Source organism: Erinaceus europaeus, chromosome 23 (assembly GCF_950295315.1).
Source record: "Erinaceus europaeus chromosome 23, mEriEur2.1, whole genome shotgun sequence".
In the NCBI taxonomy this organism is placed as follows: Eukaryota; Metazoa; Chordata; class Mammalia; order Eulipotyphla; family Erinaceidae; genus Erinaceus; species Erinaceus europaeus.
The window spans coordinates 1,148,802-1,173,124 of record NC_080184.1 but is presented as its reverse complement, the minus strand read 5'-3'; the positions used below and the strand labels follow the sequence as shown (position 1 = coordinate 1,173,124).

The window sequence follows — 24,323 nt, the reverse complement described above, 5'->3', positions numbered from 1 at the left end:
CCCCCCTGAAATTTATTCGAAGTGACAGAGATACAAAGAAACAGAAACAGAAAAGACCAGGACTCTTCCTGCTCAGCTCTGGCTAATGGTGGTGCTGGGGACTGAACCTGGGACCAGAGCCTCAGGCAGGTGAGTCTAGTGCAGAACCTCTGTGCTGTCTTTCCTGCCCTAAGGATGTATGGATTAGAGAGAGAGGCATGACAGGCAGGCCCCAGCCACAAGCAGAGTGGCATAAGGATGCTTGGCCAGAGAATCGAGAGAGAGAGAGAGAGAGAGAGAGAGACCCCAAACCTCTGCTGGGCCTCAAAAGCTCTGAGCCAGGAGGCACAGGGGTGCAGGGCTGGGTGTGGGCCCCCTGCAACTCCCTGCTCCTGTCTCCTCTGCGGCTATCTCCTCCTCCCAGGCAAAGAGCTGATTGCAGGCCCCCATCTTCTGCTTCCGGCAGGCGTCCCAGCCTTATCTACCTCACCAGGCATCCTGGCTGTGGATTTTTTTTTGGGGGGTGGTGGGGTCACACCTATTGAAACTTAGACACATCTGCCCCTCAGTGCCCTCAAATAGCCCGAGCTCCCTAAAAGTGGTGTGTGTATGTGGGGGGGGTGGTGGTGGTCACGCAGTTGTTCTAAGTGCGAGCCTTAAGGAACCGCTAGACTTTGCGACAGAATCACTTAACTCTAATGTTGCTTTTTTTTTTTTTTTTAACATCATGTATTTACTTATTTGAAGGTTTGTTTATCAGTGATAGAGGAGAGAGAGGCATCAGCTTGATACACGTGATGGCCAAAGCTCCGCTCTGGGCCACCACCAGGACCTGTTTGTTTATTGGTTTTTTGCCACCAGGGTTATCGCTGGGGCTCAGTGTCTACATGACTCCAACCACTCCCGGTGGTTATTTTTTTCTCTATGAGCCAGAGAAGGAGAGAGAATAGCACAGCCCTGCTGCTCGTGTCTTAGTATGCAATCTCCCCCTCTAGCTCTGACTTAGTATGCAATCTCCCCCTCTAGCTCTGACTTAGTATGCAATCTCCCCCTCTAGCACTTCCTCTCAATCTCTGTTTAAAAACAAGAGGGAGTCCGGCGGTAGCGCAGCGGGTTAAGCGCAGGTGGCGCAAAGCGCAGGGACCGGCATAAGGATCCCGGTTCGAGCCCCCGGCTCCCCACCTGCAGGGGAGTCGCTTCCCAGGCGGTGAAGCAGGTCTGCAGGTGTCTGTCTTTCTCTCCCCCTCTCTGTGTTCCCTTCTCTCTCCATTTCTCTCTGTCCTATCCAACAACGACAGCAATAATAACAAGAATAATAATGATAAACAAGGGCACCAAAGGGAAAAAATGGCCTCCAGGAGCAGTGGATTCATAGTGCAGGCACCGAGCCCCAGCAATAACCCTGGAGGCAAAAAAAAAAAAAACAAAAAAAAATTCATGGGCCAGGTGGTGGCATACCCATTTTAAGCATACATAAAAATCGCGTATAAGGACGTGAGTTCAAATTCCCAGTCCCCGCCTGCAGGGAGGAAGCTTCACAAGCAGGGATGCAGGTGTGTCTGTTTCCCTTCCCTTCTCATTTACTCTCTATTCTACCAAATAAAAAATGAGGAAAAACTAAAAACATGATAAAATAAAAAAGATGTCTTCACTGCATGAGACAGAAAGGTTCACAGATCACACAATGAAAGGGTCAGAGAACCTCTCCAGTATTTGCGGTGCCAGGGATCAAATCAGGAACCCCAGGCACTAAGTCCCATACCCTGCCTGCTGACCCATCTCCCCAGTCACCACATTTTCCTGCCAGAGAGACCATGGATTGTCAAAGAGGTCCACCGGAAGCCACCACCTTCTCGGACATCTGTGGGGACTGGAAGGCAGCTGACTCAGGGTGCTCCTGCCTTTGAAGGAGCCGGGCCACGGGACCAGGCGGGAGCCCTTCCTCAGCTGATGACGAACACAGAGGGAACAGGACCTCAAGGCTCACCCCCAAGTCCCAGCAGAACAGAGGGGCAGGGAAGAGAGAAGGAAATTGAAGGGCAGGGGGAGATAGCACAGTGGTTATGCAGAGACTCTCATGTCTGAGGCTCCAAATTCCCAGGTTCAATCCCCTGCACCACCATGAGCCAGAGCTGAGTAGTGCTTTGGTAAAAAAAAAAAAAAAAAAAAAAAAAAGAGAGAGAGAGAGAAGAAAAGAAAATTGAAAACTAGAGTGACTCTGCTTGCCTGCTTGAATGCAGACATCATGAGGCGTGCATCCCTGTGTGATTAAGGCCGGTGGCGGAGAATTCCTTAAACACTTGTTGGAAGCTTCCTCCCCTCCTCCCGTACACACAACAGGACCCGCTCTGGGACCTGCTCTCTCTCAGAGCTCCGTGGAGAGCGGCCAGGGTTTGAGCCACTCCTGGGCTTGAGTCCTCAGTTTGATGCTTTAAATCACTGAAAAGGAGGCCCAAGCGGTGGTGCAAGTGCCGGACTCTGACGCATGAGATGCAAATTTCATCTCCAGCACCACACGTGCCGGAGCGATGATCCACCTGCTTCTCTCTCCCTCTCTCAGTAATGAGTAAACCCTTCAACATAAATCATTAAAAAAAAAAGTCTACAGTTTAACATGGGGTTCAGAAAAACAGTCACACCTGACTTGCCACATGTGCGGGCTAGGCTGGACCCTGGCACCTCCTAGCAGAACTATTGCACCTGGGGAAGCTCTGGTGCTGTAGCATTTCTCCTTCTGTCTCTAAATGAGCAAACAGCCTGAGGCGGAGAAACCGCCTGTGGAAGGACCTGAATTCCCAAGCTGATGAGGAGGAGGATGATAAACAGCTCACACACTCGAAATCTATAGCTGGCGCACTGCCATTCTTTCAGTCAACGATTCCTCTACCCTCTATCTGCCCCCTGACAATCTCTGAGGTCTAGGAGGGTCCAGACTGCAGGCTGCCTTGCCCACACCGCCTGTGAACTTGGCGAAAAGAATGAATGTGGGAAAGGATGGATATTTTAATGATTAAAAAAATCTTTTAACTTGCTATCGGATAGAGACAGATTGTGAGGGGAGAGGGAGAGAGACAGAGAGACGCCTGCAGCCCTGCCTCACCACTCGGGAAGCTTTCCCCCGTGGGTGGGGAGCGGGGGCTCGAACCCGGGGCCCGGCACACTGTACTGTGAGCGGTTAACCAGGCGCGCCGCCCCAACCGCGTCCTCTTTGTGACTCCTCCCCGCCTGGCCCCGCCCCTCGCTGGTCGCCACGCCCCCGAGCCCGCGGGCGCCCCGCCCCGCCCCGCCCCGCGGCGCTGCGCTGCGCATGCTCAGAGGCTGAGGCGGCACAGACCATTCCCGCAGGGGGAGTCCTGCAATCCGCGCCTCCCGGGAGCGCCAGGGCCGGCCCTGTGCCTCCACTTAATCCTTTCCCCGTGGGACCCAGCCCACCGCGCCCTCCGCCGCTCCAGGGTCTCCTCCCGGCCGCCGTTTCCTTCCCGACTCCCCCCCAACTCTCGCGTTGGTACCGCCCGCTGCGTCACGTGGCCGGCAAGATGGCGGCGCCCAGGCCGCGTTGCCGCAGACGCGGCGGGTGAAGTCGGCGGGCGGCGGTGGCGGCAGCCGGCTGGGCGAGATCGGCCGTCGGGGAGGACGGTACGGGGCTTGGGCCTGGCGGGCGGGCCGGGGGGCGCCTCGTTGGGGTCCCTGGTTCTGGGTCGGGGTGCCCCGCATCTAAGCGAATGTCCCGAGCTGGGGGGGGGGGAACCCGTGTCTGGGGTCCCGCTGGGCTTCCCGGGGCTTCGGAGACAGTTTGCTGACCACAGAGATGTCTGCCTGCACTTACTCATCTAGTCACTTTCCCCAGAGCCCTGCCGAGCTCGGGCCGGGGCTGGGGCTCGAACACGGGACCTCAGAGCCGGGCGGGAGAGTCTGTCTGCAGAACCGCGGTGCCGTCTCCCCGGCCCGCAGATTTCCCTCGGGGAGGGGAGGGGAGGGGAGGGGAGGGGAGGGGAGGGGAGGGGAGGGGAGGGGAGGGAGAGAAGCCGAGCGCCACGGGGGCACAGCGGATGGCGGGAGTCGCACCTGTCACCTCGGGCCTGAGAGCTGGGCTCCCACCGCAGCGCCACCACTTGGGCCAACAGCTCTCTGTGGCGTATTTATTTCTTAAGTATTTCTGCTAATTTTGCTTATAATCTGAGAGGGGAGGGTGGAGAGAGAACCTGCAGCCCTGCTCCTCCGCTTGTGAAGCTTCCTCCCTGCAGGTGGGGAGGGGCGGGGCTTGAACCCAGGTCCTTGTGCGCGTTGACGTGTGCGCCCAGCCAGGTGCCAGGTGCGTCACCGCAGGCCCCCAGCCGGGACTCTATGATGTCCGATGGTGGTGGCGTGTCATCTCCTTTGATGCTGAGACACTGGCGGGCTCGCCTCGCTGGGAGCCTCAGGGCGGCTGGCATGCCCTGGCCTGCAGCCCCATCGAAAGAGAGACGCAGACAGGGTATCATTAAGGGAGCTTCCCCTGGTGCCGCGGCTCCTCCCATGTGGTGCCTGGGCCATACACAGCAGAGGAGCTCTCTTTCACACTCATCATTTAGCACAGTGTTGGGGTGTCCCCAGATACTCACAGGACCCTCCTCTCCTTCCTGTGGCAGGTCCCGGAACCCGAGACTAGAGGGAGGGGGGCCGGGCAGGCAGCCAGCGACACCATGGTGACTGAGCAGGAACTGGAGGCCATCGGGCGGACGCTGCTGGACCCTGTGCAGCCCCTGCAGGCGAGATTCCGGGCGCTGTTCACCCTGCGGGGCCTGGGGGGCCCGGCCGCCGTCGCCTGGATCAGCCGTGGCTTCGGGGACGACTCAGCGCTGCTCAAGCACGAGCTGGCCTACTGCCTGGGCCAGATGCAGGACGCGCGCGCCATCCCCACGCTGGTGGCCGTGCTGCGTGACCCCTGCCAGGAGCCCATGGTGCGCCACGAGGCCGGTGAGCGCTGGGACGTGTGACGGGAGACAGAGATGCAAAGACACCCCAGCGCTCATGAGACTCGCCCTGTGCACGGTGGTGCAGGGGGCGTCCATCCTGGTGCTGTGTGATTTCACCCCTCAGCCACACTTTCATTCAGAGAGGCACCCGCACAGTGTTGGAGCTTGCTGGGTTGCTGTAGTGCCTTCCACGTGGTGCCGGGGCTGGAACCTGCCCTTTCCACTGGGCTGTCTTTCTGGCCCACAGGCAGCGAGGGCCGCATCTGCTCCAGTCTTCGGTGGGGGGTGGCGGCGTTTCTAGGTTCGGTCGGCCCCCCCAACTGTTGTCTCCGCTTCCCGCAGGGGAGGCACTGGGGGCCATCGGGAGCCCTGAAGTCTTGGACCTTCTGAAGCAGTACTCCAGTGACCCTGTGGTTGAGGTGAGGCCCCCCGACCCCTCCCCAGGACCCACACCCTCCCCTTCCCTTCTTGTCTGAGATTCACTTACTGGTGAGAGCAGCAGAGCATCACTCTGGCACCCGGTGCTGGGGTTGGAACTCCGCCTGCTAGTCCTGTGTTCCATCTGCTGGGTGCCCTGAAGGGCCTGCTTTTAGACACAGAGAGAGGGAGACAGAGACACCCCTGCACCATCCACAGAGCTTCCCCCGTGCTGTCATAGTGTTCCCATGTGGTGTCTGGGCTCCAACTCAGGCACTACCTCACCCCCCCCTTCCCCCGGCAGGTGGCAGAGACATGTCAGTTGGCCGTGCGGAGGCTTGAGTGGCTGCAGGAGCAGGGGCAGGGCAGGCAGCCAGCCCTGGAGGGCCCCTACCTGTCAGTGGACCCGGCACCCCCGGCTGAGGAGCGGGACGTGGGGCGTCTGCGGGAGGCGCTGCTGGACGAGGCACGGCCGCTGTTCGAGCGCTACCGGGCCATGTTTGCCCTGCGGGACACCGGGGGCGAGGAAGCCGCCCTGGCGCTGGCTGAGGGTGAGGACCCCACGGGGCTGGGGGTAGCTCGGGGTTGGCGGCAGCTCAGCCGTGGGGACCCCAGGACCCCTCTGGCGCAGGCCGACAGGGTGGGCGTCCTGGTTCCCGCCCTCATGTGCCCCCCCTGCACCCCCAAAGCCCCAGTCCGGGCAATCATGCCTCTCCCCGTCTGACCAGGTCTCAGCTGCGGCAGCGCCCTGTTCCGCCACGAGGTGGGCTACGTGCTGGGGCAGATGCAGCACGAGGCTGCGGTACCCCAGTTGGCTGCGGTGCTGGCCCGGCCGGCTGAGAGCGCCATGGTGCGGCACGAGTGCGCAGAGGCCCTGGGCTCCATCGCCCGGCCCGCCTGCCTGGAGGCGCTGCGGGCACACGCCCGAGACCCCGAGCGTGTGGTGCGTGAGAGCTGCCAGGTGGCCCTGGACCTGTACGAGCACGAGAACGCCGGTGCCTTCCAGTACGCGGACGGGCTGGAGCGGCTGCAGGCGCCCCCGGGGGGACCATGAACCCTGCTCTGGGACCCGCCTTCTGCCTCCTCTGGCCGCTTGCTTCTGCCATCCTTTCACGCAGGATGGCGGGAGGGGCACTCGAGTTGCGATGGGCGCTGGGCTGCCGTGGTCCCACTTCTGGAGAGAGATTGCAGGCAGTTCCCACCGCTGTCTGCCTCGTCTCGGGTGGGCTGGGGAGGAAAGGGGGCTCCTGGGGGTGTGGGATATTAAATTATTTTTGCTCAGCGACGCCTGAGTGAGTTGGGGGGTCCAAGAAGTGGACACAGGAGGCCACTCACCAGGTCCAGGCCATGCTTGACCCTGAGGACCTGGGTGTAAGGAGCCTCAGGAGGGGTGCAGCTCTGCCGTGTGTCTGTCACTGTTTTGAAAAAAAAAGACAAAGCAGAGGGCCAGGCGGTGTTTACTTGGTTCAGCGCACAAGGACCCGGGTTTGAGCCCTGCTCCCCACCTGCAGGGGAAAGTGTTACGAGTGTGAAGCAGGGCTGCAGGTGTTTCCCTCTCTCCTCACTTTCTGTCTCTAATAAAAGTACTTAAAAAAAATTCCTAGTGAAGCCATACCTGCCAAGTCAGCTCTGAAATGAAGTCCAGCTCTGGGCTGGAGAGGGAGCTCGCCTAACTGCCACTCTCTCTCTCTGGATGAAAAAGCCTCTGGGCCAGGACATAGCTCCTCCGGTAGGGTGGACACGTCAGGCACAAAGACCTGCGTTTGAGCCCCTAGCCGCCATGTGGGGAGCTGCGTGAACATTGGAGCAGTGACAACATTGCTGACTTGGCTTTGCTCTTTCATCCTGTCAGAAAATAGAGTGCTGTGGCAGTGGACTTCTGCAGACGTGAAGCCCCAGCTGCTGGCGGCAAAATCAAACAGAAGGTGGCCGGTGCTGTGGGCTGTGAGCAGCCTCCTCGGTAGCTCTTCAGCCTGGCACAGGCACTGGGACTGCTTTTCATGCCTGTCGTGTCCACAAAACCGTGCTTCTACTCCTACAGCCTGTATTGCTGTCTGTCTCCACCACACGGTCCCCGATCCTATATTTCTGCGTTCCCCTCAGCCTGTAATAACGTCTGGGCCCACCGGAGAGCACCACTTAACCAATGTTTAACCCTGCTATTTTAGCCTCCTGGCCTGTAATACCTGGCTTGGCCACCAGAGGGTTAGAGTAGAATTAACAAAGGGTACCTTTAACTCCAGTAGCCTGCAGTACTGGTGGTGTATAGTCGAGGGTACCAAAGAACCTAGTTACACATTGCCCCATGGCTTGTCATACCTGCCATGTTCACCGGAGGGTGCCAAAAATAGGTCCGCATTACCCCATTGTCATACCTGCCATGTCCAGTGGAGGGCGCCAAAGAACCTAATTACACATTAACCCTTAGCCTGTCATATCTGCCATGTCCACCTGAGAGTGCTAAAAACCTAGTTACACATTACCACATGGCCTGTCATACCCCCGGTGTCCACTGGTGGCGCCAAAATGACCTTCCACATTGCCTATTATCCCATGGCCTGTCATAACTGGCATGTCCACTGGAGGGCACCAAAGCACCCAGTTCCACATTACATATTACCCCATAGCCTGTTCTATCCACCGTGTCCACTGGAGGGCGCCAAAGAACCTAGTTCCATATCACACATTACCCCCATAGCTTGTTATACCCGCCGTGACCACCAGAGAGCGCCAGTGGTCGTAGTTCCACATTACATAGTACCCCATGGCCTGTCATCCCCACTGTGTCCACTGGAGGGTGCTAAAAGGACCTAGTTCCACATTACACATCCCCATAGCTTGTTATACCCGCTGTGACCACCAGAGAGCGCCAATGGTCGTAGTTCCACATTACATACTACCCCATGGCCTGTCATCCCCACTCTGTCCACTGGAGGGTGCTAAAAGGACCTAGTTCCACATTACTTTTTACCCCACGGCTTGTCATATCTGCCGTGTCCACTGGAGGGTGACAAAGGACATAGTTCCACATTACATATTACCCGTGGGCTTGTCATACCCGCCGTGTCCACCGGAGGGCGCCAAAGGACCTAATTACACATTACACCATAGCTTGTTATACCCGCTGTGTCCACCGGAGGGCGCCAAAGGACCTAGTTCCACATTACATATTACCCATGGGCTTGTCATACCCGCCGTGTCCACCGGAGGGCGCCAAAGGACCTAATTACACATTACACCATAGCTTGTTATACCCGCTGTGTCCACCGGAGGGCGCCAAAGGACCTAGTTCCACATTACATATTACCCATGGGTTTGTCATACCCGCCGTGTCCACCGGAGGGCGCCAAAGGACCTAATTACACATTACACCATAGCTTGTTATACCCGCTGTGTCCACCGGAGGGCGCCAAAGGACCTAGTTCCACATTACATATTACCCGTGGGCTTGTCATACCCGCCGTGTCCACCGGAGGGCGCCAAAGGACCTAATTACACATTACACCATAGCTTGTTATACCCGCTGTGTCCACCGGAGGGCGCCAAAGGACCTAGTTCCACATTACATATTACCCATGGGCTTGTCATACCCTCCGTATCCACCGGAGGGCGCCAAAGGACCTAATTACACATTACACCATAGCTTGTTATACCCGCTGTGTCCACCGGAGGGCGCCAAAGGACCTAGTTCCACAGTACACATTACCCCATGGCCTGTCATACCCACTGTGTCCACCTGAGGGCACCTGTGGCCACATTTCTCACTCTTGTGTCCCTCCCTCTCAGTGTCCCCTCTGGGGACAGGGATTTGCGCAGCCTTGTTCTCGGTCTGGAAGCTGCCCCACCCACAGGTGGAAATCCGTGAGGGGTGACTGGGGGTTCCCAGCCTTGCAGGCTGTGAGCCTGAGGGGGGGGGTTCTGGAAGCCGGATCAGGCCGCAGGAGGCAGATCGGCTTAGGGAGCTGTGTTGCGGGTGGCCATGTCTGCCATGCCTGGGGGTGCCGATGGCCAGGAGGAGGCACTCTACGAGGAGTACCGGCCCCCCGCCCTGGATGCCGTACGGCTGCCCCGGCCTGTACTCTACCTGCTGCTGGCCGCCACGCTTGTGCTGGCTGTCGCCTACGCAATTGTCGGCCACTTGCTCAAGGACCTGGCGCACGACCTGGCGGGTGAGTGGGTGCGGGGTCAGCTGAGGTCAGGGGTCACAGGGTCAGCAGGAGTCAAATGTGGAGTCAGTTGGGGTTACCATAGGGTCGGTGGGGTTCAGCAGGAGGGATGGGGTCAGTGGGGGGCTGTTGGGGTCAGTGAGGGGGCTCTCAGGGTCATTGGGGGTCAATCGGGGAAGAGGGTCAGCTGGGGGTCAGCAGGGAGGGACTGGGGTTGGCCCTGGGTCGTGGGGTCAGTGACAGGTCACCAGGGTCAGCAGGGGGTCAGTGGGAACCATTGGGGTCAGATGGGGGGTCCGGGGTGCATAGGGTCCATCGGGATCAGGGGCGTGTGTGGTCAGTGGGGCTGAGGAGGGGGTGTGGGGTCAGAGACAGCATGGGGGTTGGGGGCTGTTGAGGCCAGCAGGGGTCACGAAGGTAAGCTTGGAGGACAGGAATGGGGGTGTCAGCTGGGGGCTGGGGGACACCGCCCGCTACCCCCAGACTGGGCATTTGGCCCGAAGCCAGAGCCAGGGGCGGCCCCCCGGGAGCTGCAGCCCAGCCTGGACGGAGAGGACCTGGAGGAGCTGGACCTCGAGCTGACGCTGCCAGAGGAGGACCCCCCCGCGGCCGGACACGGGGACCCCTGGCCCCCCCGCAACCCCCACCGCCCCTCCATCAGCTTCCAGCCCCTCCAGGCTCCCGGCTCCCTCTGGAAGCTGCGCTGAACCCCTCCCCTGCCCTCGCCCAGCCTGGACTGGGGGTCCTGCCGCCCTTCGCCCCTGGTCCACTCCCCCCCAGGGGGCTCAGGGCATGACCCGGGGATGACCCCGGGGGTGGGCAGTTCCCTGGGTGCAGCTCACTGGATCCTGCCTGAGGACCTGGGTTTGAGCCCCAGCGCCACATGGGACCACCATGCACACAGCACCAGGGGCAGCTCCCTGGAGGGTGGGCGGAGAGGGCTATGGGTGTCTCTTGTCTCCCTCTCTGTGTCTCCCGTCCCCTCTCATTAAAGACATCACAGAAACTGGGTTCAAGTCTCTGGGTTCCCTCCCTAGCATAAAAATAAAGGAAAATAAGATGAAGTCAGAGTGTCAGAACTTCAAGGACTAAGGAGACGGGTGGGGGGTCGGGAGGAGTAGTAACTCATTTAAAACTTTGTGACTGAAACCCCAGGCAGGGCCCCGTTTTATTTTGACTGGCTCGTTCTTCTGGGGGTTCAGCCAGCCAGACCCCGGCTGAAATTGGGGAGCCCCAGGCTCTCTGGACAAGCACCGAAACCTCCAAGACCAAGAGGCTGGGTTGTGGTGTTGCCTGGGGTCAAAGGGCGGGGTCCCTCACCCCCAAGGCGGCTTATCTGAGTCACCAGTTTAGGGGACCTCACCCATCCCTGTGCCACATGGGCTGCAGCTGGGAGCTGGGATGGAGCAGGGCCAGCCGGCGACCCTTGTCCCTTCTGCAGACTTTCCCCGCCAGGGTGGGGCCCCGACAACGCAGCCCAGTGGGGTGCAGAGAGATGGGGGGACGGGGCTCTAGCCCCAAAATGGGGGACGGGGTTCTAGTCCCGCTCGATTGCACTTCAGCCTGAGTGACATCCTGGACGTCTAGGGAGAGAGGCGCAGCCCCTGAGTCTGATGCCCCCAGACCTGACACGGGCCACAGGGAGGAGAGGGCTCCTCGGGTTAATCGTTACCTCGGGTCCAGAGTCTGAGCGGCAGGGAGCTGCCCCCTTATCAGGCCTGGCTCCTGCCTCACCCGTCACTCGTGGGCTGCTGGCCTCCCGGGGACATGGCCGCCTCGGGGGTGCTCCTGGCGCTCGGCGCTCTGCTGCTACCCGTCGCCGCGGCTGCCCAGGGTACGTCCAGAACTGGGGCCCCGGGGAACCTGCTCCGAGCTCGGCCGTGGCCCCTCCCGCCAAGACCCCAGGACATTTACGGGGGCGGGGGATGGGGGGCCGGGACCCTGACAGATGGAGAGGGGGGCCCCAGCTCACGCCGCCTTCCGTGGCTGCCTTCCCTCCGCCGCCGGCGGACCATCCTGGGGGTCCGTCCCCCGGCGAGGACTCCAAGCCCCCCGCTTCCTGCAGGGGTGCGCCTGCAGCCCTGGCTGGTGGGCCTGGCCGCCGTGGTGGGCTTCCTCTTCCTCGTCTTCATTCTCATGCTGGTCAACCGTGTGTGGTGCTCCAAAGCCAAGTGAGGACCCCCTGAGCCCCCAACCTGTGCCCCACCGGCCCCGCCTGGAACACGGGGTGACCCTCTCCTGAGTCTTCACCCTCTGGGGGCCCCAGACCTCCCGGTGAGACACCCCCACCTGCCTTATGCCCCTTGGCCCTGAATCACGTTTCCCACCGTCCCCCAGACCCGAGGATGAGGAGGCGTCTGACATGGTGAGGATGGAGACACACTATGAAGAGGTGGAACTGAGGTGAGACCTGTGAGGGCAGGAGAGTCGGAGACGGACAGGGACCCCACAGCCCTGCCCACCCTCCATGGGCTCCCTGGGTGCTGTCCATGGTGCTGAGAGAGGAGACACCCCACAGCCCTGCCCACCCTCCATGGGCTCCCTGGGTGCTGTGCCTGGTGCTGAGAGAGGAGAGACCCCACAGCCCTGCCCATCCTCCATGGGGCTCCCTGGGTGCTGTGCCTGGTGCTGAGAGAGGAGAGACCCCACAGCCCTGCCCACCCTCCATGGGCTCCCTGGGTGCTGTGCAGGGTGCTGAGAGAGGAGAGACCCCACAGCCCTGCCCACCCTCCATGGGGCTCCCTGGGTGCTGTGCAGGGTGCTGAGAGAGGAGAGACCCCACAGCCCTGCCCACCCTCCATGGGGCTCCCTGGGTGCTGTGCATGGTGCTGAGAGAGGAGAGACCCCACAGCCCTGCCCACCCTCCATGGGCTCCCTGGGTGCTGTGCATGGTGCTCAGACAGAAGAGACCTGAGCTTCCAGCTTCTCCTCCACCTGTACCCACAGCCTCTCCCCATCACCGCCCCCAGGTGGGACCCCCACCATATATGGTAGCAAAGGGCTTCCTGTCCCGGGGCCTGGGGACACCGTGGGTAAAGCTGTGGTCACCAGGTGTGGTCGGGTCTCACTGGCCTGTGTTTCCCTGCAGCTCCAAGGACAAGGAGAAGAAGAAGAAGAAGAAGGAGAAGGAGGAGGGAGAGACCAACCTGGCAGTGGAGCTGCATGAGGAGCTGCAGGCAGCCCAGGGAAGTGCCTCGAAGACAGCCTTCTGACACTGCCTCCAAGCAGCCCCCCCCCAAGCGTGCCCATTCACACTTGAGCAGCAGGGATCTGAAGCCACTTGAATTGGGGTTCGGAGCCCACACCCCCATGCAGAGACTTGGGGCGCACCCTGCTGCCCCTAAAGCTCTCCCTGGAGGTCTCCTGCCTGCCGACACCTCAGGGAGCAGCCCCTGCCCGTGCCGAGATGCTTCAGTGTCCCCTCCTTGGCGGCTGCATTAAAAGATCAAGGTGTCTGAGGCCTCTGGGGACTTAGTCTTCCCGGGAGGTGCTGGGGTCACCGGTGAACATGCCCCATGGACTTTGCTCTCCTGTCCCAGACATCGCCCGCTGCCATAAACACCCCGGCACCAGCCCTGACCTGGTGGGTGTGAGGTCCTGGCAGGATCTGCCCGGAGCATTTTGGGACAGGGCCCCAGCACAACAGGCGGGATCAGGGGTGGACAGTGGGCAGACGGGGGAAGGATGGCAGGATAGGTGGATGGACGGATGGATGATGGACGGATGGATGGAGGATGGATGGAGATGAACGGATAGAGGGTGGATGGATGATGGATGGATGGTGGATGATGGATGGTAGATGGATAGATGGATGGATTGAGTATGGATGGATAAGATTATGGATGGATGGAGGAGGATGGATGGATGGTGGATAAAGGAGGATGTATGATGTATGGATGGTGGATGGATGCATGCATGGTGAAGGATGGAGAAGGATAGATGGATGGATGGAGGATGGTGGATGGATGGATGGAGGATAGAGGATGGATGGTGGATGGATGGTGTATAGATGGAGGATGGATGGTGAATGGATGGATGGATGGAGGATGGATGGATGGATGGAGGATGGTGTATGGTGTATGGATGGATGGATGGAGGATGGATGGATGGATGGAGGATGGTGTATGGATGGATGGATGGAGGATGGATGGATGGATGGAGGATGGTGTATGGATGGATGGATGGAGGATGGATGGATGGATGGAGGATGGTGTATGGATGGATGGATGGATGGATGGAGGATGGTGTATGGATGGATGGATGGAGGATGGATGGATGGATGGAGGATGGTGTATGGATGGATGGATGGAGGATGGATGGATGGATGGAGGATGGTGTATGGATGGATGGATGGAGGATGGATGGAAGATGGTGGATGGATGGAGGATGGTGGATGGATGGAGGATGGATGGAGGATGGAGGATGGTGTATGGATGGATGGATGGATGGAGGATGGAGGATGGATGGAGGATGGAGGATGGTGGATGGATGGAGGATGGATGGTGGATGGATGGATGGATGGTGTATAGATGGAGGATGGATGGTGGATGGATGGAGGATGGTAGATGGATGGAGGATGGAGGATGGATGGTGGATGGAGGATGGATGGATGGATGGAGGATGGTGGATGGATGGAGGATGGATGGAGGATGGATGGATGGATGGATGGAGGATGGTGGATGGATGGAGGATGGAGGATGGTGGATGGATGGAGGATGGTGGATGGAGGATGGATGGATGGAGGATGGTGGATGGATGGTGGATGGAGGATGGTGGATGGATGGAGGATGGTGGATGGATGGAGGATGGTGGATGGAGGATGGATGGAGGATGGATGGTGGATGGAGGATGGTGGATGGATGGATGGAGGATGGATGGATGGAGGATGGAGGATGGATGGTGGATGGAGGATGGATGGTGGATGGAGGATGGAAGATGGATGGAGGATGGATGGATGGTCGAGGATGGATGGTGGATGGAGGATGGCTGGCTGGCCCATGAAGGAGGGATGAAGGAGGATGGAGAGCTCAGCTCTGCCCTGCGGTCATCTGACAAAGGCCGGGTGCAGACCCCCAGCGCTCTGCTGGACCCCAGGACCCTGGGCTGGGCCCCGACCCAGACGGAAGCTGACGCCACACTGAAGCCCTCACCCCAGCTGTGCCTCCACTTGAGTGCCCGTAGCGCTGCTGAGCCCCAAACCAGAGTCTCCCCGCACTCATGCCCTCCCCCATCTTGCCCTGGGTCTCCTCCTCCTTCTGAAGACCCTCTGCTGCCCAAATGAGCCCCCTACACAGTGTTCTCTGGCTCCAGCTACCCCCCAGCCCTTGGGAGCACCCCCCCTTTGCCTGCCCCCAGACACAGACCCGCAGGCCACAGGAAAGATGACCCACACAGCCAGAAAGAATCGAAGGATAACTTGTTTAATTTTGTACTTTTTTTTAACCTTTTATTGAATCTTTTATGGAATCCCCCCTTTTTTTAAACTTTTATTTTTATTGTTGTCATTTTGCATAGGGAAACAGACAGTAATAACAGCCAGAATCACTTTCCGTAAATGAGGCTGAAGCAGATGCGTCGATATAATATGGGTCATGAGGGCGGGGGTCCCCGAGGACTGCCCAGGGTCCCCAGGCCCTGCTGCAGGGGGCGGGGGGCAGACCCCCAGATTTGGTTTCTGAGCTGGGGTGTGTATGTGAGGGAGAGCCAGCGGGGGCCTAGCCTGTAATAGTCTGTACAATACAACACGGGAGTGTCACCTCAAAAAAAATGGGGAGAAAATGAACAGCAAAACCAGAAATACATGTTACAGAGGGGTGGGGAAGGGGTCTCCTCACCGCTGTCCCCCTTCCATCAGCTCTGTCCCCTGGTGCTGGGGGAGGGGCAGGAAGATGGGGGCCAGGCCCCCCTGGAACTGACTTTGGTTTTAGGAGGGCCTGACTGGGGTCGAGATGGAAGGAGGAAGGGGGTGTCAGCTTGGGGGCTTCCCAACAATGGGGGGACCCTTTCCTCTGGATGTGGAGGTTGTGGGTGTGAGCGGGGTGTAAGCGTGAGGCCCCCCACTTCTCCTGGAGCCCCTGGCCTCCTGAGGAGGCCTGAGAGGGGGTCCTGGGGCGTGCGGGGGCAGGTGAACCCCCCCAGCTACGCCAGCAGACCGTGAGGCACTGCTTGGGAATCTGTTTTGGTTTCTCAAATCGAGGTGCTGCTGGCGTCGCCCCGAGAGGGGGCTCTCCTCGAACCCCACTGGCTTTTCTGAGACTCAGGACAGTTGTGGGGTCCCAAGGGGCAGCGGGAGGCGGTGGGAGGGCGTAGGGCTTGAGGGCGGGTTTCGAGACCACGGTCTCGGGGACTCGTGCAGGGAGACCTGTTCTCTCTCTCCCCTGGGACTCTGGGGGGGTCCCTGGGGACCACACAGGCTGTCCGGCCAAGCTCATTGGCCTGGGGACACACAGAAGGTTCTGGAAGGTCCCCCCCAAGTCACCCTGGGCCTGCACAGATGTTTTGGGTGGAGCTCTGGGCTCAGAACGCGGCCAGACCTGGACAAAGGGGGGACCCCGGTTTCTCTTCTCTCCAAACAGGGTGCCTGCCCTCTGCATGCCCCTCCACCGGGCCAGAAGCTCTCTCCAAACGAGGGTTTGGGGGAGTCAATATGACTTGGGGGTCCATCTCTATGCTTCCTCACCTGCTGAGGGATGGCTGGCGGGTTTGGGGGTCCAGCTTCTTTTGGGGGGATGAGCGGGAGGTGGGATTTGGGAAGTTGAGATGTTAGTTTGAGTGAAACCAAACAAACAAAACAAACAAAACACAAAACCCCTGAAGTCCTGCCCCTGGCCCCCCAATGGGGCATGAACCTCAGGGACCCCCAAAGCCTACCCCGCTCAGGGAAGCAAACAGAACACGCAGGAGGGCCCCCATTCTGTGGGGTGGATGCCTGACCCCAGCCAAACTTCCCCAGAGCCAGACCCCCAGCCACGTGGGAACCGGCAGAGGTGGCCAGACCCGGGGTCCGTCCGTGGCCCCATGGAGTCAACTGGGGACTAACCTGAAGTTGGGGACCCATGTCCTTCTGTCCCTGACCCCCAACTGGCTGTTCAGCTCACCAAAGAGGGGGTGAGGGGTAGAGGCAAAGCTTGGGGTTCCCCCCATCGTGCCCTCTCCCAGGTGGACACACAGACAGACAGACAATTGCATATATCAGGCATGGCGACCCCTCCCCTCCGGGGCCTCTGGGTGTCGCGGTTGGAAGACTTGGGGGGACGGGGACTATCCCCCCCACACTGGTTCTCCCAGAGATGGAGGAGCGAGACCTTTGGCAAAAAGGCAGAAGGGGCGGGTGGACCCTGAGGCAGCCTGAGAGCTGGGTGGGGGTCCGCAGGTGACCCCCCAAATCCCTCACCCGGGCTCCGGGACCTCAGAACGACCCTCTGGAGCCCCAGGAAGGGGTGTCGAGGGCGGGGAGTGACGGCAGAGCACCAGGGGCCCCCCCAGTGCGGAGGGGGCCCTGGGGGCGGGCGTGGGGCGCATGGATGGTTCTGCTTCCGGTGTGGGGTTCCCGCTCCTCACACCGGAGCCCTGCTCCGCCTAAGTTCTGTTGTGGGTGGAACTCATCCCTTTTCCAACTGTGTTTTTCTGTTTTTTTTGTTTTCCTCTTTTTGAAAAAGGACAGTCCGGTCTGTATGTACACGGGCGGGCAAGGCATGCAGCTGGGGGCGCTGGGGGCGCTGACCCCAGGCTCTGGAGGCAGGAAGGCACATGTCGTGTTAGAAAAGTCGTGCAAATCAGGACATATCGGGGATTCTTTTTTTTTTTTTCAGTTTTTTTCCCCTTCTGCAGGTTTTTTTTTTGGGGGGGGCTGGGGGGGTTTGCCATGCATTGTCCGCTGCCAGCCCTCCGGAAGCACCATGCAAAGTTAGGTAGCTGGGGGCTGCCTGGCACCCCCACCCCACCCCCACCTCCCCCCAGTCTCCCCGGCTGAGAAGGCTCTGCAGCCCCGCCCTACTGGGACCCCCATTTGGGGTCCTGGGGACAGACAGGTGGATGGACAGAGGGGGCCCCAGCCCTCTGGATGGAAAGTGGGGGGTGGGAGGATGGAGGGGAAGGATCTGGGGGTTTGCCAAGCCCTTGGGGCTGGTTTGGGAGAGTCTAGTTTTGGGGGGGGCGCATGTGGGGTGCTGACCAGGCCAGGAGGGGCCGGGGGCCATGGCTTTGGCCTGAGCCCAGAAGTGGGGGTCCCCACAGTGGCACCCCACAATGCCAGGCCAGAGGGAGAGCCTTGGGGGGCTCTGCTGGGCAGCCGGGAAGGGGTCCCCATGTGAGAAGATGGGTGGGGGTGTGGGGACAGTGCTGGGGAGTCTGGGGTGCGGGGAGCCTGGGGACTCCCAGCTTAGTGTTTTTTGGGGTGGCTTGACAGAAAATGCTTAGCAGATGGGCGCCAAGCCCCCCCCCCCCGCAGCAATGCCCCTCTATCCGGCCTTCTCTCCTTCTGGGGGGGCCCTGGGTCGGCTGTGCCCCGCTTCCAGGGTGAAAGTGCAAACCACGGTCCCCCCTGTGGGCTGGGGGGCGCTCCGGGGTGTAAGGCACTGGCAGAGGGGGTGAGGGAGGGCCCCCCACTTCCCCAGACCCCTCCCTGCAGGCCCCAGCGGCCAGGTCAGGATGCCTGGAGGGGCTGCCGGCTCTGCCCCCGGGTGGGGGTTCCGTCTCGCGCTCTGGGGAAGCGTGCCAATGAGGGTCGGTGGCTGGAGGTGGCCGGGTTGGGGGGGGGGCTCCGCGTCCCAGCTGGACTGGCGGAGGGCGGTGGGAATCAGGCACTTTAAGCCACACACTCACCTCCCGCCTCTGGAGACAAAGTGGGGGGCCCCCAGCCGGCTTTGGGGGGCGGGGTCTGCAGGTGCTGTGCTGCCCTGGACCCTCAGTCCCTCCCTGGGAAAGTGCATCTCTTTGTGTAAATGTGCAATGTGGGTCCCTCCCCTGGGAGCCGGCGGGATGGGGTGTGGGGGGGGGTCAGTTGCATAGAGACAACTCTCCTCCCACACGGGGTGCGGGCTTGGGAGCTCTGAGACCAAGACCTCCGTGGAGGAGCAGAGTTTGGGGTGCGGGAGCACCCCTGAGAAAGCGTCTCACACCCCAGCCCTCCAGCCCAGGGGGGTTCTGCCCCATCCAGGGTCCTTCATGAACTGCCCCCACAATTTTGCCCGCACCGCACCGCTTACAGGGCCACCACATTGGGGTGCTGTGCATGAGGGCGGGGAGGGGGGCCTGGGCACCGGGCTACGCTCACCGGGTCCAGGGGGGCGGGCGGCGGGTCTGGGGGTGCGCAGGCGGGTGGCGGCTCCATCCTAGCAGGGCAGAGATGAACAGTTTGGGCACCCCCAGCAGAGGCCCCGTCAGCCGACCTCCCTTCCCGCCGGCCTGGTCTCTCCCTCCCGTGTCTCTGGGCTTTCTTTTTGTTGTTTGCTTTTTTCTTCCCGGCCGGGCTTTGGGGGTTCTGGGGAGGCGGCGGTGGGGGGCGTTCTTGCCGGAACTTTCTCCACCGAAGAAGAAGAAGAAGACGACGTGCAGACGCGGCCCCGGGTCCGAGGGGAAGGTCCGGCCAGGCTGTCCAAGGAAGAAGGGCTTTATCCCAGATACCAGGACTGCAGAGAGGCAGAGAGAGAAAGAGAGGAGGGGGGTCAGCCTCTGCCCTGCCCACCTGACAGGTCCCCCACACCCAGGGGTCACTCCTTCCTGGGCCAGCCTTCAGGAAGATAGAGCCACCGAAGCAGAGGTCTCTGTGCAAACCTGTAATCGCTGTGCCTCTCCCTGGTCCTCAAAAAATGCTTCAGACCTCCCTGCTCCCTCTGTCTCTCTGTCTCTCTCATCAGGATCATCTCAGGGTTTGGGGCCTGTACGACTCCACTCTTCCCGGTGGGCAGAGTCAGAGAGAAAGAGAGACCCCTGCAGCCCTCCTCCACAGCTCGGGAAGCTACCCCTGCAGGTAGGGGATGGGGGGGGGCTCGAATCCAGGGCTTTGTGTGTCATGACATGTGCGCTCAGCCAGGTGCATGCCCGCCTGGCCCCCACCTTTATCTTGTCCTAAGCTACTGCTGTCTTTCTGTCCTTCGATTAGAAGGAGAGAGACAGAGAGCCGGGCGGTAGCGTAGCGGGTTAAGCACATGTGGCAAAAAGCACAAGGACCGGCATCAGGATCCTGGTTCGAGCCCCCGGCTCCCCACCTGCAGGGGAGTCGCTTCCCAGGCAGTGAAGCAGGTCTGCAGGTGTCTGTCTTTCTCTCCCCTCTCTGTCTTCCCCTCCTCTCTCCATTTCTCTCTGTCCTAGCCAACAACGACGAAGAAAGCAATTAATTACTACAACAATAAAACAAGGGCAACAAAAGAGAATAAATAAATTATATTTCAAAAAAAAAGGAGAGAGACAGAGACCAGGGAGAGACTGTCTATGGGGCTCCCTGGGTCCCCTCCGCCCACCTCCGTTTCTGGGGGGCCAAGCCGGGGTGGGGCGTGAGGCTTCAGTGTTCCTGAGGGCCCGGCCCAGCTCAGGCCCACCCCGTGGACCCCACGGTTGCCTGCCCTACTTGAGGAGATTCTCTTAACTCTCCCCCCAAAGCAGCTACAGGGTCCCCAGAGTGAATCCCGTTTTGCTGGGAGGGCTACAGAGGACTGGGGGGCTGGAGAGGGGTTGTCGGGGAATCATGGGGGAGGGGTAGATCATTGGGGTCACTAGCTGGGGGGACAGGGTGAAGGACGAGGTCCCAGGCGCCCAGCAGGCCGCAAGAAGAGCTGAGGTACGGGGACCCCCAAGCTCTGTCCTCGGCCCTGCCTCAGTCTCCCCAGCTGCTTCTGCCTGAGGTCCCCACACTCCTCCCCAGGGTGGGGGTGTCTGGCCCGGCGGGGCTGTGTGATCCTGGGGGCGCGAGGCCCTGGAGGGGGGCCCTGCCCTGCCCGCCCCCGCCCCCCGCGGCCCCGGTGGGCCCTACCTGCACCGGCCGAGCCCGCGGCTCCCAGGTCTAATCCCAGAGAGGGACCGTCTGCAGGGGGCGCGCCGGGCGCAGGGCGGGCTGCGGAGAGACCAAGACCCGTTAGCGGGGTGCCGGGGCCGGCCGGGGGCCAGGGGCGGGGGGCCTCCAGGACCACACAGCCTGAGGGCTAAGCGTGCAGAGGGGGGGCCCCGAGAAGGATCGGGGGCTGCGGCCGTGGGGTCTGAAACTGGGGGTCCCATCTGCTGGAAGTGTGGACCCTTCCACTAGGGGGCCGTCTGCCAGAGCTGAGTGCTGGTGTGCTGGGAGAAGCCGGGGTTGTCCTAGTCCTCACCCCCAGTCACTCAGGGTGTCTCACAGCCCCCTAAAATCCAGTCAGGATGCTGGGGCCGCGTGGGGGGCACCCGTGCCTCTAACTTCCCTGCCCCCTGCCTGTGGCTGGGGTGGGGGGGCCAGACTGGGTGGGCAGATCTGGGGCTGGGGGGTAGGGAGCATCCCAGCATTTGAGGGGGCCAGTACCGGTGACACCCCACCCGGGAGACACTCCACAGCCAGAACAGGGGTCTCAAGGAGCCCCTCATAGCTTGGGCTCCCCCAAGGACAGAGACTCAGAGCTGGGGGATAGTTGGGGGGGCAGTTGCCGAGGCCTCACCTAACTGCCCAGGGCCTGAGCCCCCCTCAAATCAGGGCCCCTTCCTGGGTCACACCCCGGGTCCACCCTTTGGCTGTGACCCCTGGGGTCCAGAGGGGGATGCTTGCCCAAGGCACAGCACTCGGGGTTCAGGGAAAAAAGGGGTCTCGTGGGGAGCGCAGGACGGGCTGGGGTGAGGGTGTAGGGCAGGTGGCGGGAGGGTCTCTGGGTCCCCCCTGGGGCAGCTCGGCCGTGGAGACATGGCACCCCAGTAAGGGCATCGGGGTTCCCAGAGTAGGGGGTGGCCTGGAGGAGGGAGAAGGGAGACTGTGCACTGGGCCACCGTGAGTGCCCCCCAGCACAGGGCTTCCTGGGGACGCCGGACAGTCTGGGAGCCCCTGGACTGGGGGGAGGGGGCAGGGGGCAGGGCGCAAATGTCACGACTGGTCTGCAAACGGTTCCGGAGAACCAGAACCTTCCGGACCCTCCCAGAGCTCGGCCCAGGTCTCTGAATGAATGGGGGTTCCGTGTGGCCGGGTGCCCCTCCAGACCCTCACTACTGACTCAACACCTAAGGGGCTGAGAAGTTCATCTTCCTGTCCCGCCTGAGGCACCGGCCCTGGGCCCACTGCAGCCCGGCCTCGGCCCGGAGGTGGACTTCCCCCAACCTCACCCTGGGGAGGCCTGAGCCCCCCACCCCAGCCTCGTGCCCCCAGCTTCCTCCATGCCAGAGCCCCTCCGCGGGGAGTGAGAGAGAGGGCTTCCCCGGCCTCACGCGCACCCCCAGACTCACCGGCCCGGGCTGCTGGCTGGCGGGGTCGCAGGCCAGGGAGACGAGGTCTTTGAGGGGGTCCTGGGGGTTGAGGTGCGGGGGGTAGCGGATGGCCGTGTGGGGGAAGTAGGAGGCGGCGGCCTGGGGCAGGATGGACGTGGTGGGGAAGTGCAGCGCAGAGGTGGGGTGCGGGCTCCTGGCAATGCCTGGGGGGCGGGCGGGCGGGCGGGTCAGAGCAGCCTGGCCCCGGGTTCCAGCCCTGGCTCCCACTCCCTTCGCCCGTGTAGACGAGCATGTTCTGAAATACTGGGGGGCAGGTGGTGGTGCCTGTCACCGTGCACACAGACCCGGGTTTGAGCCTCCGCCCCCCACCTGCAGGGCTGCAGGCGTCTGTCCCCGCCTCCCTCTGTCTCTGTCTCACGGAATAAAATAGCGCAGGCTGTCGGGAGCAACAAAAGAAAACCAGAGCCAGAGACCGGGCCGGGGCCCCTGCACTGACCGCTGTGCACGGCGATGACCGGCCGGTGGTGCTGCGTGAAGCCCTGGAGGCGCGGCGAGTCCTGGGGCGACGGGCTGCTGAACGGCGACTTGTCCAGCTCCGTCTTCTTCACGGGGGACGACATGCCTGCGGGAGTGGGCGTCAGGGCCTGGGCCCCCCACAGCCACGCTGCTGAGCCCCAGAGAACCCTCCCGGGGAATGCGAGGGAACAGGGCTGGGAAGGGGCCCCCCACTTCTGGGGATGGACTCGGGCACTGCTGACAGCTGAGGTGGGCCCCGGGTGAGTGGGGGGCTGGTGGGGCCCGGGTGAGTGGGGGGCTGGGGGTCCCCGGGGCTAGTGGGCGGCTGGTGGGGCCCCGGGATAGTGGGGGGCGGCTGGTGGTCCCCGGGTGAGTGGAGCTTGGTGGGGCCCCGGTTTAGTGGGCGGCTGGTGGTCCCCGGGTGAGTGGGGGCTGCTGCTGGGGTCCCCGGGTGAGTGGGGGGCTGCTGCTGGGGTCCCGGGTGAGTGGGGGGCTGCTGCTGGGGCCCCGGGTGAGTGGGCGACTGGTGGTCCCCGGGTGAGTGGGGGGCTGCTGCTGGGGTCCCGGGTGAGTGGGGGGCTGCTGCTGGGGTCCCGGGTGAGTGGGGGGCTGGTGGTCCCCCGGTGAGTGGGGGGCTGCTGCTGGGATCCCGGGTGAGTGGGGGGCTGCTGCTGGGGTCCCGGGTGAGTGGGGGGCTGGTGGTCCCCGGGTGAGTGGGGGGCTGCTGCTGGGGTCCCGGGTGAGTGGGGGTCTGGGGGTCCCTGGGTGAGTGGGAGCTGCTGCTGGGGCCCCGGGTGAGTGGGGGGCTGCTGCTGGGGTCCCGGGTGAGTGGGGGGCTGCTGCTGGGGTCCCGGGTGAGTGGGGGGCTGGTGGTCCCCGGGTGAGTGGGGGGCTGCTGCTGGGGTCCCGGGTGAGTGGGGGGCTGGTGGTCCCCGGGTGAGTGGGGGGCTGCTGCTGGGGTCCCGGGTGAGTGGGGGGCTGGTGGTCCCCGGGTGAGTGGGGGGCTGCTGCTGGGGTCCCGGGTGAGTGGGGGTCTGGGGGTCCCTGGGTGAGTGGGGGGCTGCTGCTGGGGTCCCGGGTGAGTGGGGGCTGCTGGTCCCCGGGTGAGTGGGGGGCTGCTGCTGGGGTCCCGGGTGAGTGGGGGCTGCTGGTCCCTGGGTGAGTGGGGGGCTGCTGCTGGGGTCCCGTGTGAGTGGGGGGCTGCTGCTGGGGTCCCGGGTGAGTTGGGGGCTGGGGTCCCCGGATGAGTGGGGGCTGCTGGTCCCCGGGTGAGTGGGGGGCTGGGGGTCCCCGGGTGAGTGGGGGGCTGCTGCTGGGGTCCCGGGTGAGTGGGGGGCTGCTGCTGGGGTCCCGGGTGAGTGGGGGGCTGCTTCTGGGGTCCCGGGTGAGTGGGGGGCTGCTGCTGGGGCCCCGGGTGAGTGGGGGGCTGCTGCTGGGGTCCCGGTGAGTGGGGGGCTGCTGCTGGGGTCCCGGTGAGTGGGGGGCTGCTGCTGGGGTCCCGGGTGAGTGGGGGCTGCTGGTCCCCGGGTGAGTGGGGGGCTGCTGCTGGGGTCCCGGGTGAGTGGGGGCTGCTGGTCCCTGGGTGAGTGGGGGGCTGCTGCTGGGGTCCCGTGTGAGTGGGGGGCTGCTGCTGGGGTCCCGGGTGAGTGGGGGGCTGGGGTCCCCGGATGAGTGGGGGCTGCTGGTCCCCGGGTGAGTGGGGGGCTGGGGGTCCCCGGGTGAGTGGGGGGCTGCTGCTGGGGTCCCGGGTGAGTGGGGGGCTGCTGCTGGGGTCCCGGGTGAGTGGGGGGCTGCTGCTGGGGTCCCGGGTGAGTGGGGGGCTGCTGCTGGGGCCCCGGGTGAGTGGGGGGCTGCTGCTGGGGTCCCGGTGAGTGGGGGGCTGCTGCTGGGGTCCCGGTGAGTGGGGGGCTGCTGC

At 62.3% G+C, this 24,323-nt stretch overlaps 3 protein-coding genes across 4 annotated transcripts; all 3 read left to right on the top strand.

Moving 5' to 3' along the window:
- Window positions 1-3,438: 3,438 nt before the first annotated feature.
- DOHH (deoxyhypusine hydroxylase) lies at window positions 3,439-6,632 on the top strand. 2 transcript variants are annotated; one of them, XM_060182051.1, is made up of 5 exons: window positions 3,439-3,553; window positions 4,608-4,935; window positions 5,277-5,353; window positions 5,656-5,902; window positions 6,080-6,632. In XM_060182051.1, the coding sequence occupies exons 2-5, from the start codon at window positions 4,662-4,664 to the stop codon at window positions 6,403-6,405; spliced, it is 924 nt and encodes a 307-aa protein (XP_060038034.1). In that variant the 5' UTR covers window positions 3,439-3,553; window positions 4,608-4,661; the 3' UTR covers window positions 6,406-6,632. The 2 variants fall into 2 exon arrangements, with proteins under 2 accessions (XP_060038034.1, XP_007524966.1); XM_007524904.3 differs by having other exon boundaries at window positions 3,469-3,615.
- Window positions 6,633-9,327: 2,695 nt separating this feature from the next.
- Window positions 9,328-10,224, top strand: SMIM44 (small integral membrane protein 44). The gene is made up of 2 exons (XM_060182235.1): window positions 9,328-9,520; window positions 10,001-10,224. The coding sequence occupies exons 1-2, from the start codon at window positions 9,331-9,333 to the stop codon at window positions 10,222-10,224; spliced, it is 414 nt and encodes a 137-aa protein (XP_060038218.1). The 5' UTR covers window positions 9,328-9,330.
- Window positions 10,225-11,284: 1,060 nt separating this feature from the next.
- Window positions 11,285-13,003, top strand: SMIM24 (small integral membrane protein 24). The gene is made up of 4 exons (XM_060182234.1): window positions 11,285-11,351; window positions 11,583-11,688; window positions 11,855-11,920; window positions 12,606-13,003. The coding sequence occupies exons 1-4, from the start codon at window positions 11,285-11,287 to the stop codon at window positions 12,727-12,729; spliced, it is 363 nt and encodes a 120-aa protein (XP_060038217.1). The 3' UTR covers window positions 12,730-13,003.
- Window positions 13,004-24,323: the final 11,320 nt, after the last annotated feature.

What these genes read in the sequence shown, in the direction of transcription:
- DOHH (XM_060182051.1), top strand. Translation starts at nt 4,662, where the DNA reads ATGGTGACTGAGCAGGAACTGGAGGCCATCGGGCGGACGCTGCTGGAC. An exon ending in CATGGTGCGCCACGAGGCCG is followed by an intron (nt 4,936 to 5,276) that starts GTGAGCGCTGGG and finishes CGCTTCCCGCAG; the next exon opens with GGGAGGCACTGGGGGCCATC. An exon ending in CCAGTGACCCTGTGGTTGAG is followed by an intron (nt 5,354 to 5,655) that starts GTGAGGCCCCCC and finishes TTCCCCCGGCAG; the next exon opens with GTGGCAGAGACATGTCAGTT.
- SMIM44 (XM_060182235.1), top strand. Translation starts at nt 9,331, where the DNA reads ATGTCTGCCATGCCTGGGGGTGCCGATGGCCAGGAGGAGGCACTCTAC. An exon ending in CCTGGCGCACGACCTGGCGG is followed by an intron (nt 9,521 to 10,000) that starts GTGAGTGGGTGC and finishes CGCTACCCCCAG; the next exon opens with ACTGGGCATTTGGCCCGAAG.
- SMIM24 (XM_060182234.1), top strand. Translation starts at nt 11,285, where the DNA reads ATGGCCGCCTCGGGGGTGCTCCTGGCGCTCGGCGCTCTGCTGCTACCC. An exon ending in CGTCGCCGCGGCTGCCCAGG is followed by an intron (nt 11,352 to 11,582) that starts GTACGTCCAGAA and finishes CGCTTCCTGCAG; the next exon opens with GGGTGCGCCTGCAGCCCTGG. An exon ending in TATGAAGAGGTGGAACTGAG is followed by an intron (nt 11,921 to 12,605) that starts GTGAGACCTGTG and finishes GTTTCCCTGCAG; the next exon opens with CTCCAAGGACAAGGAGAAGA.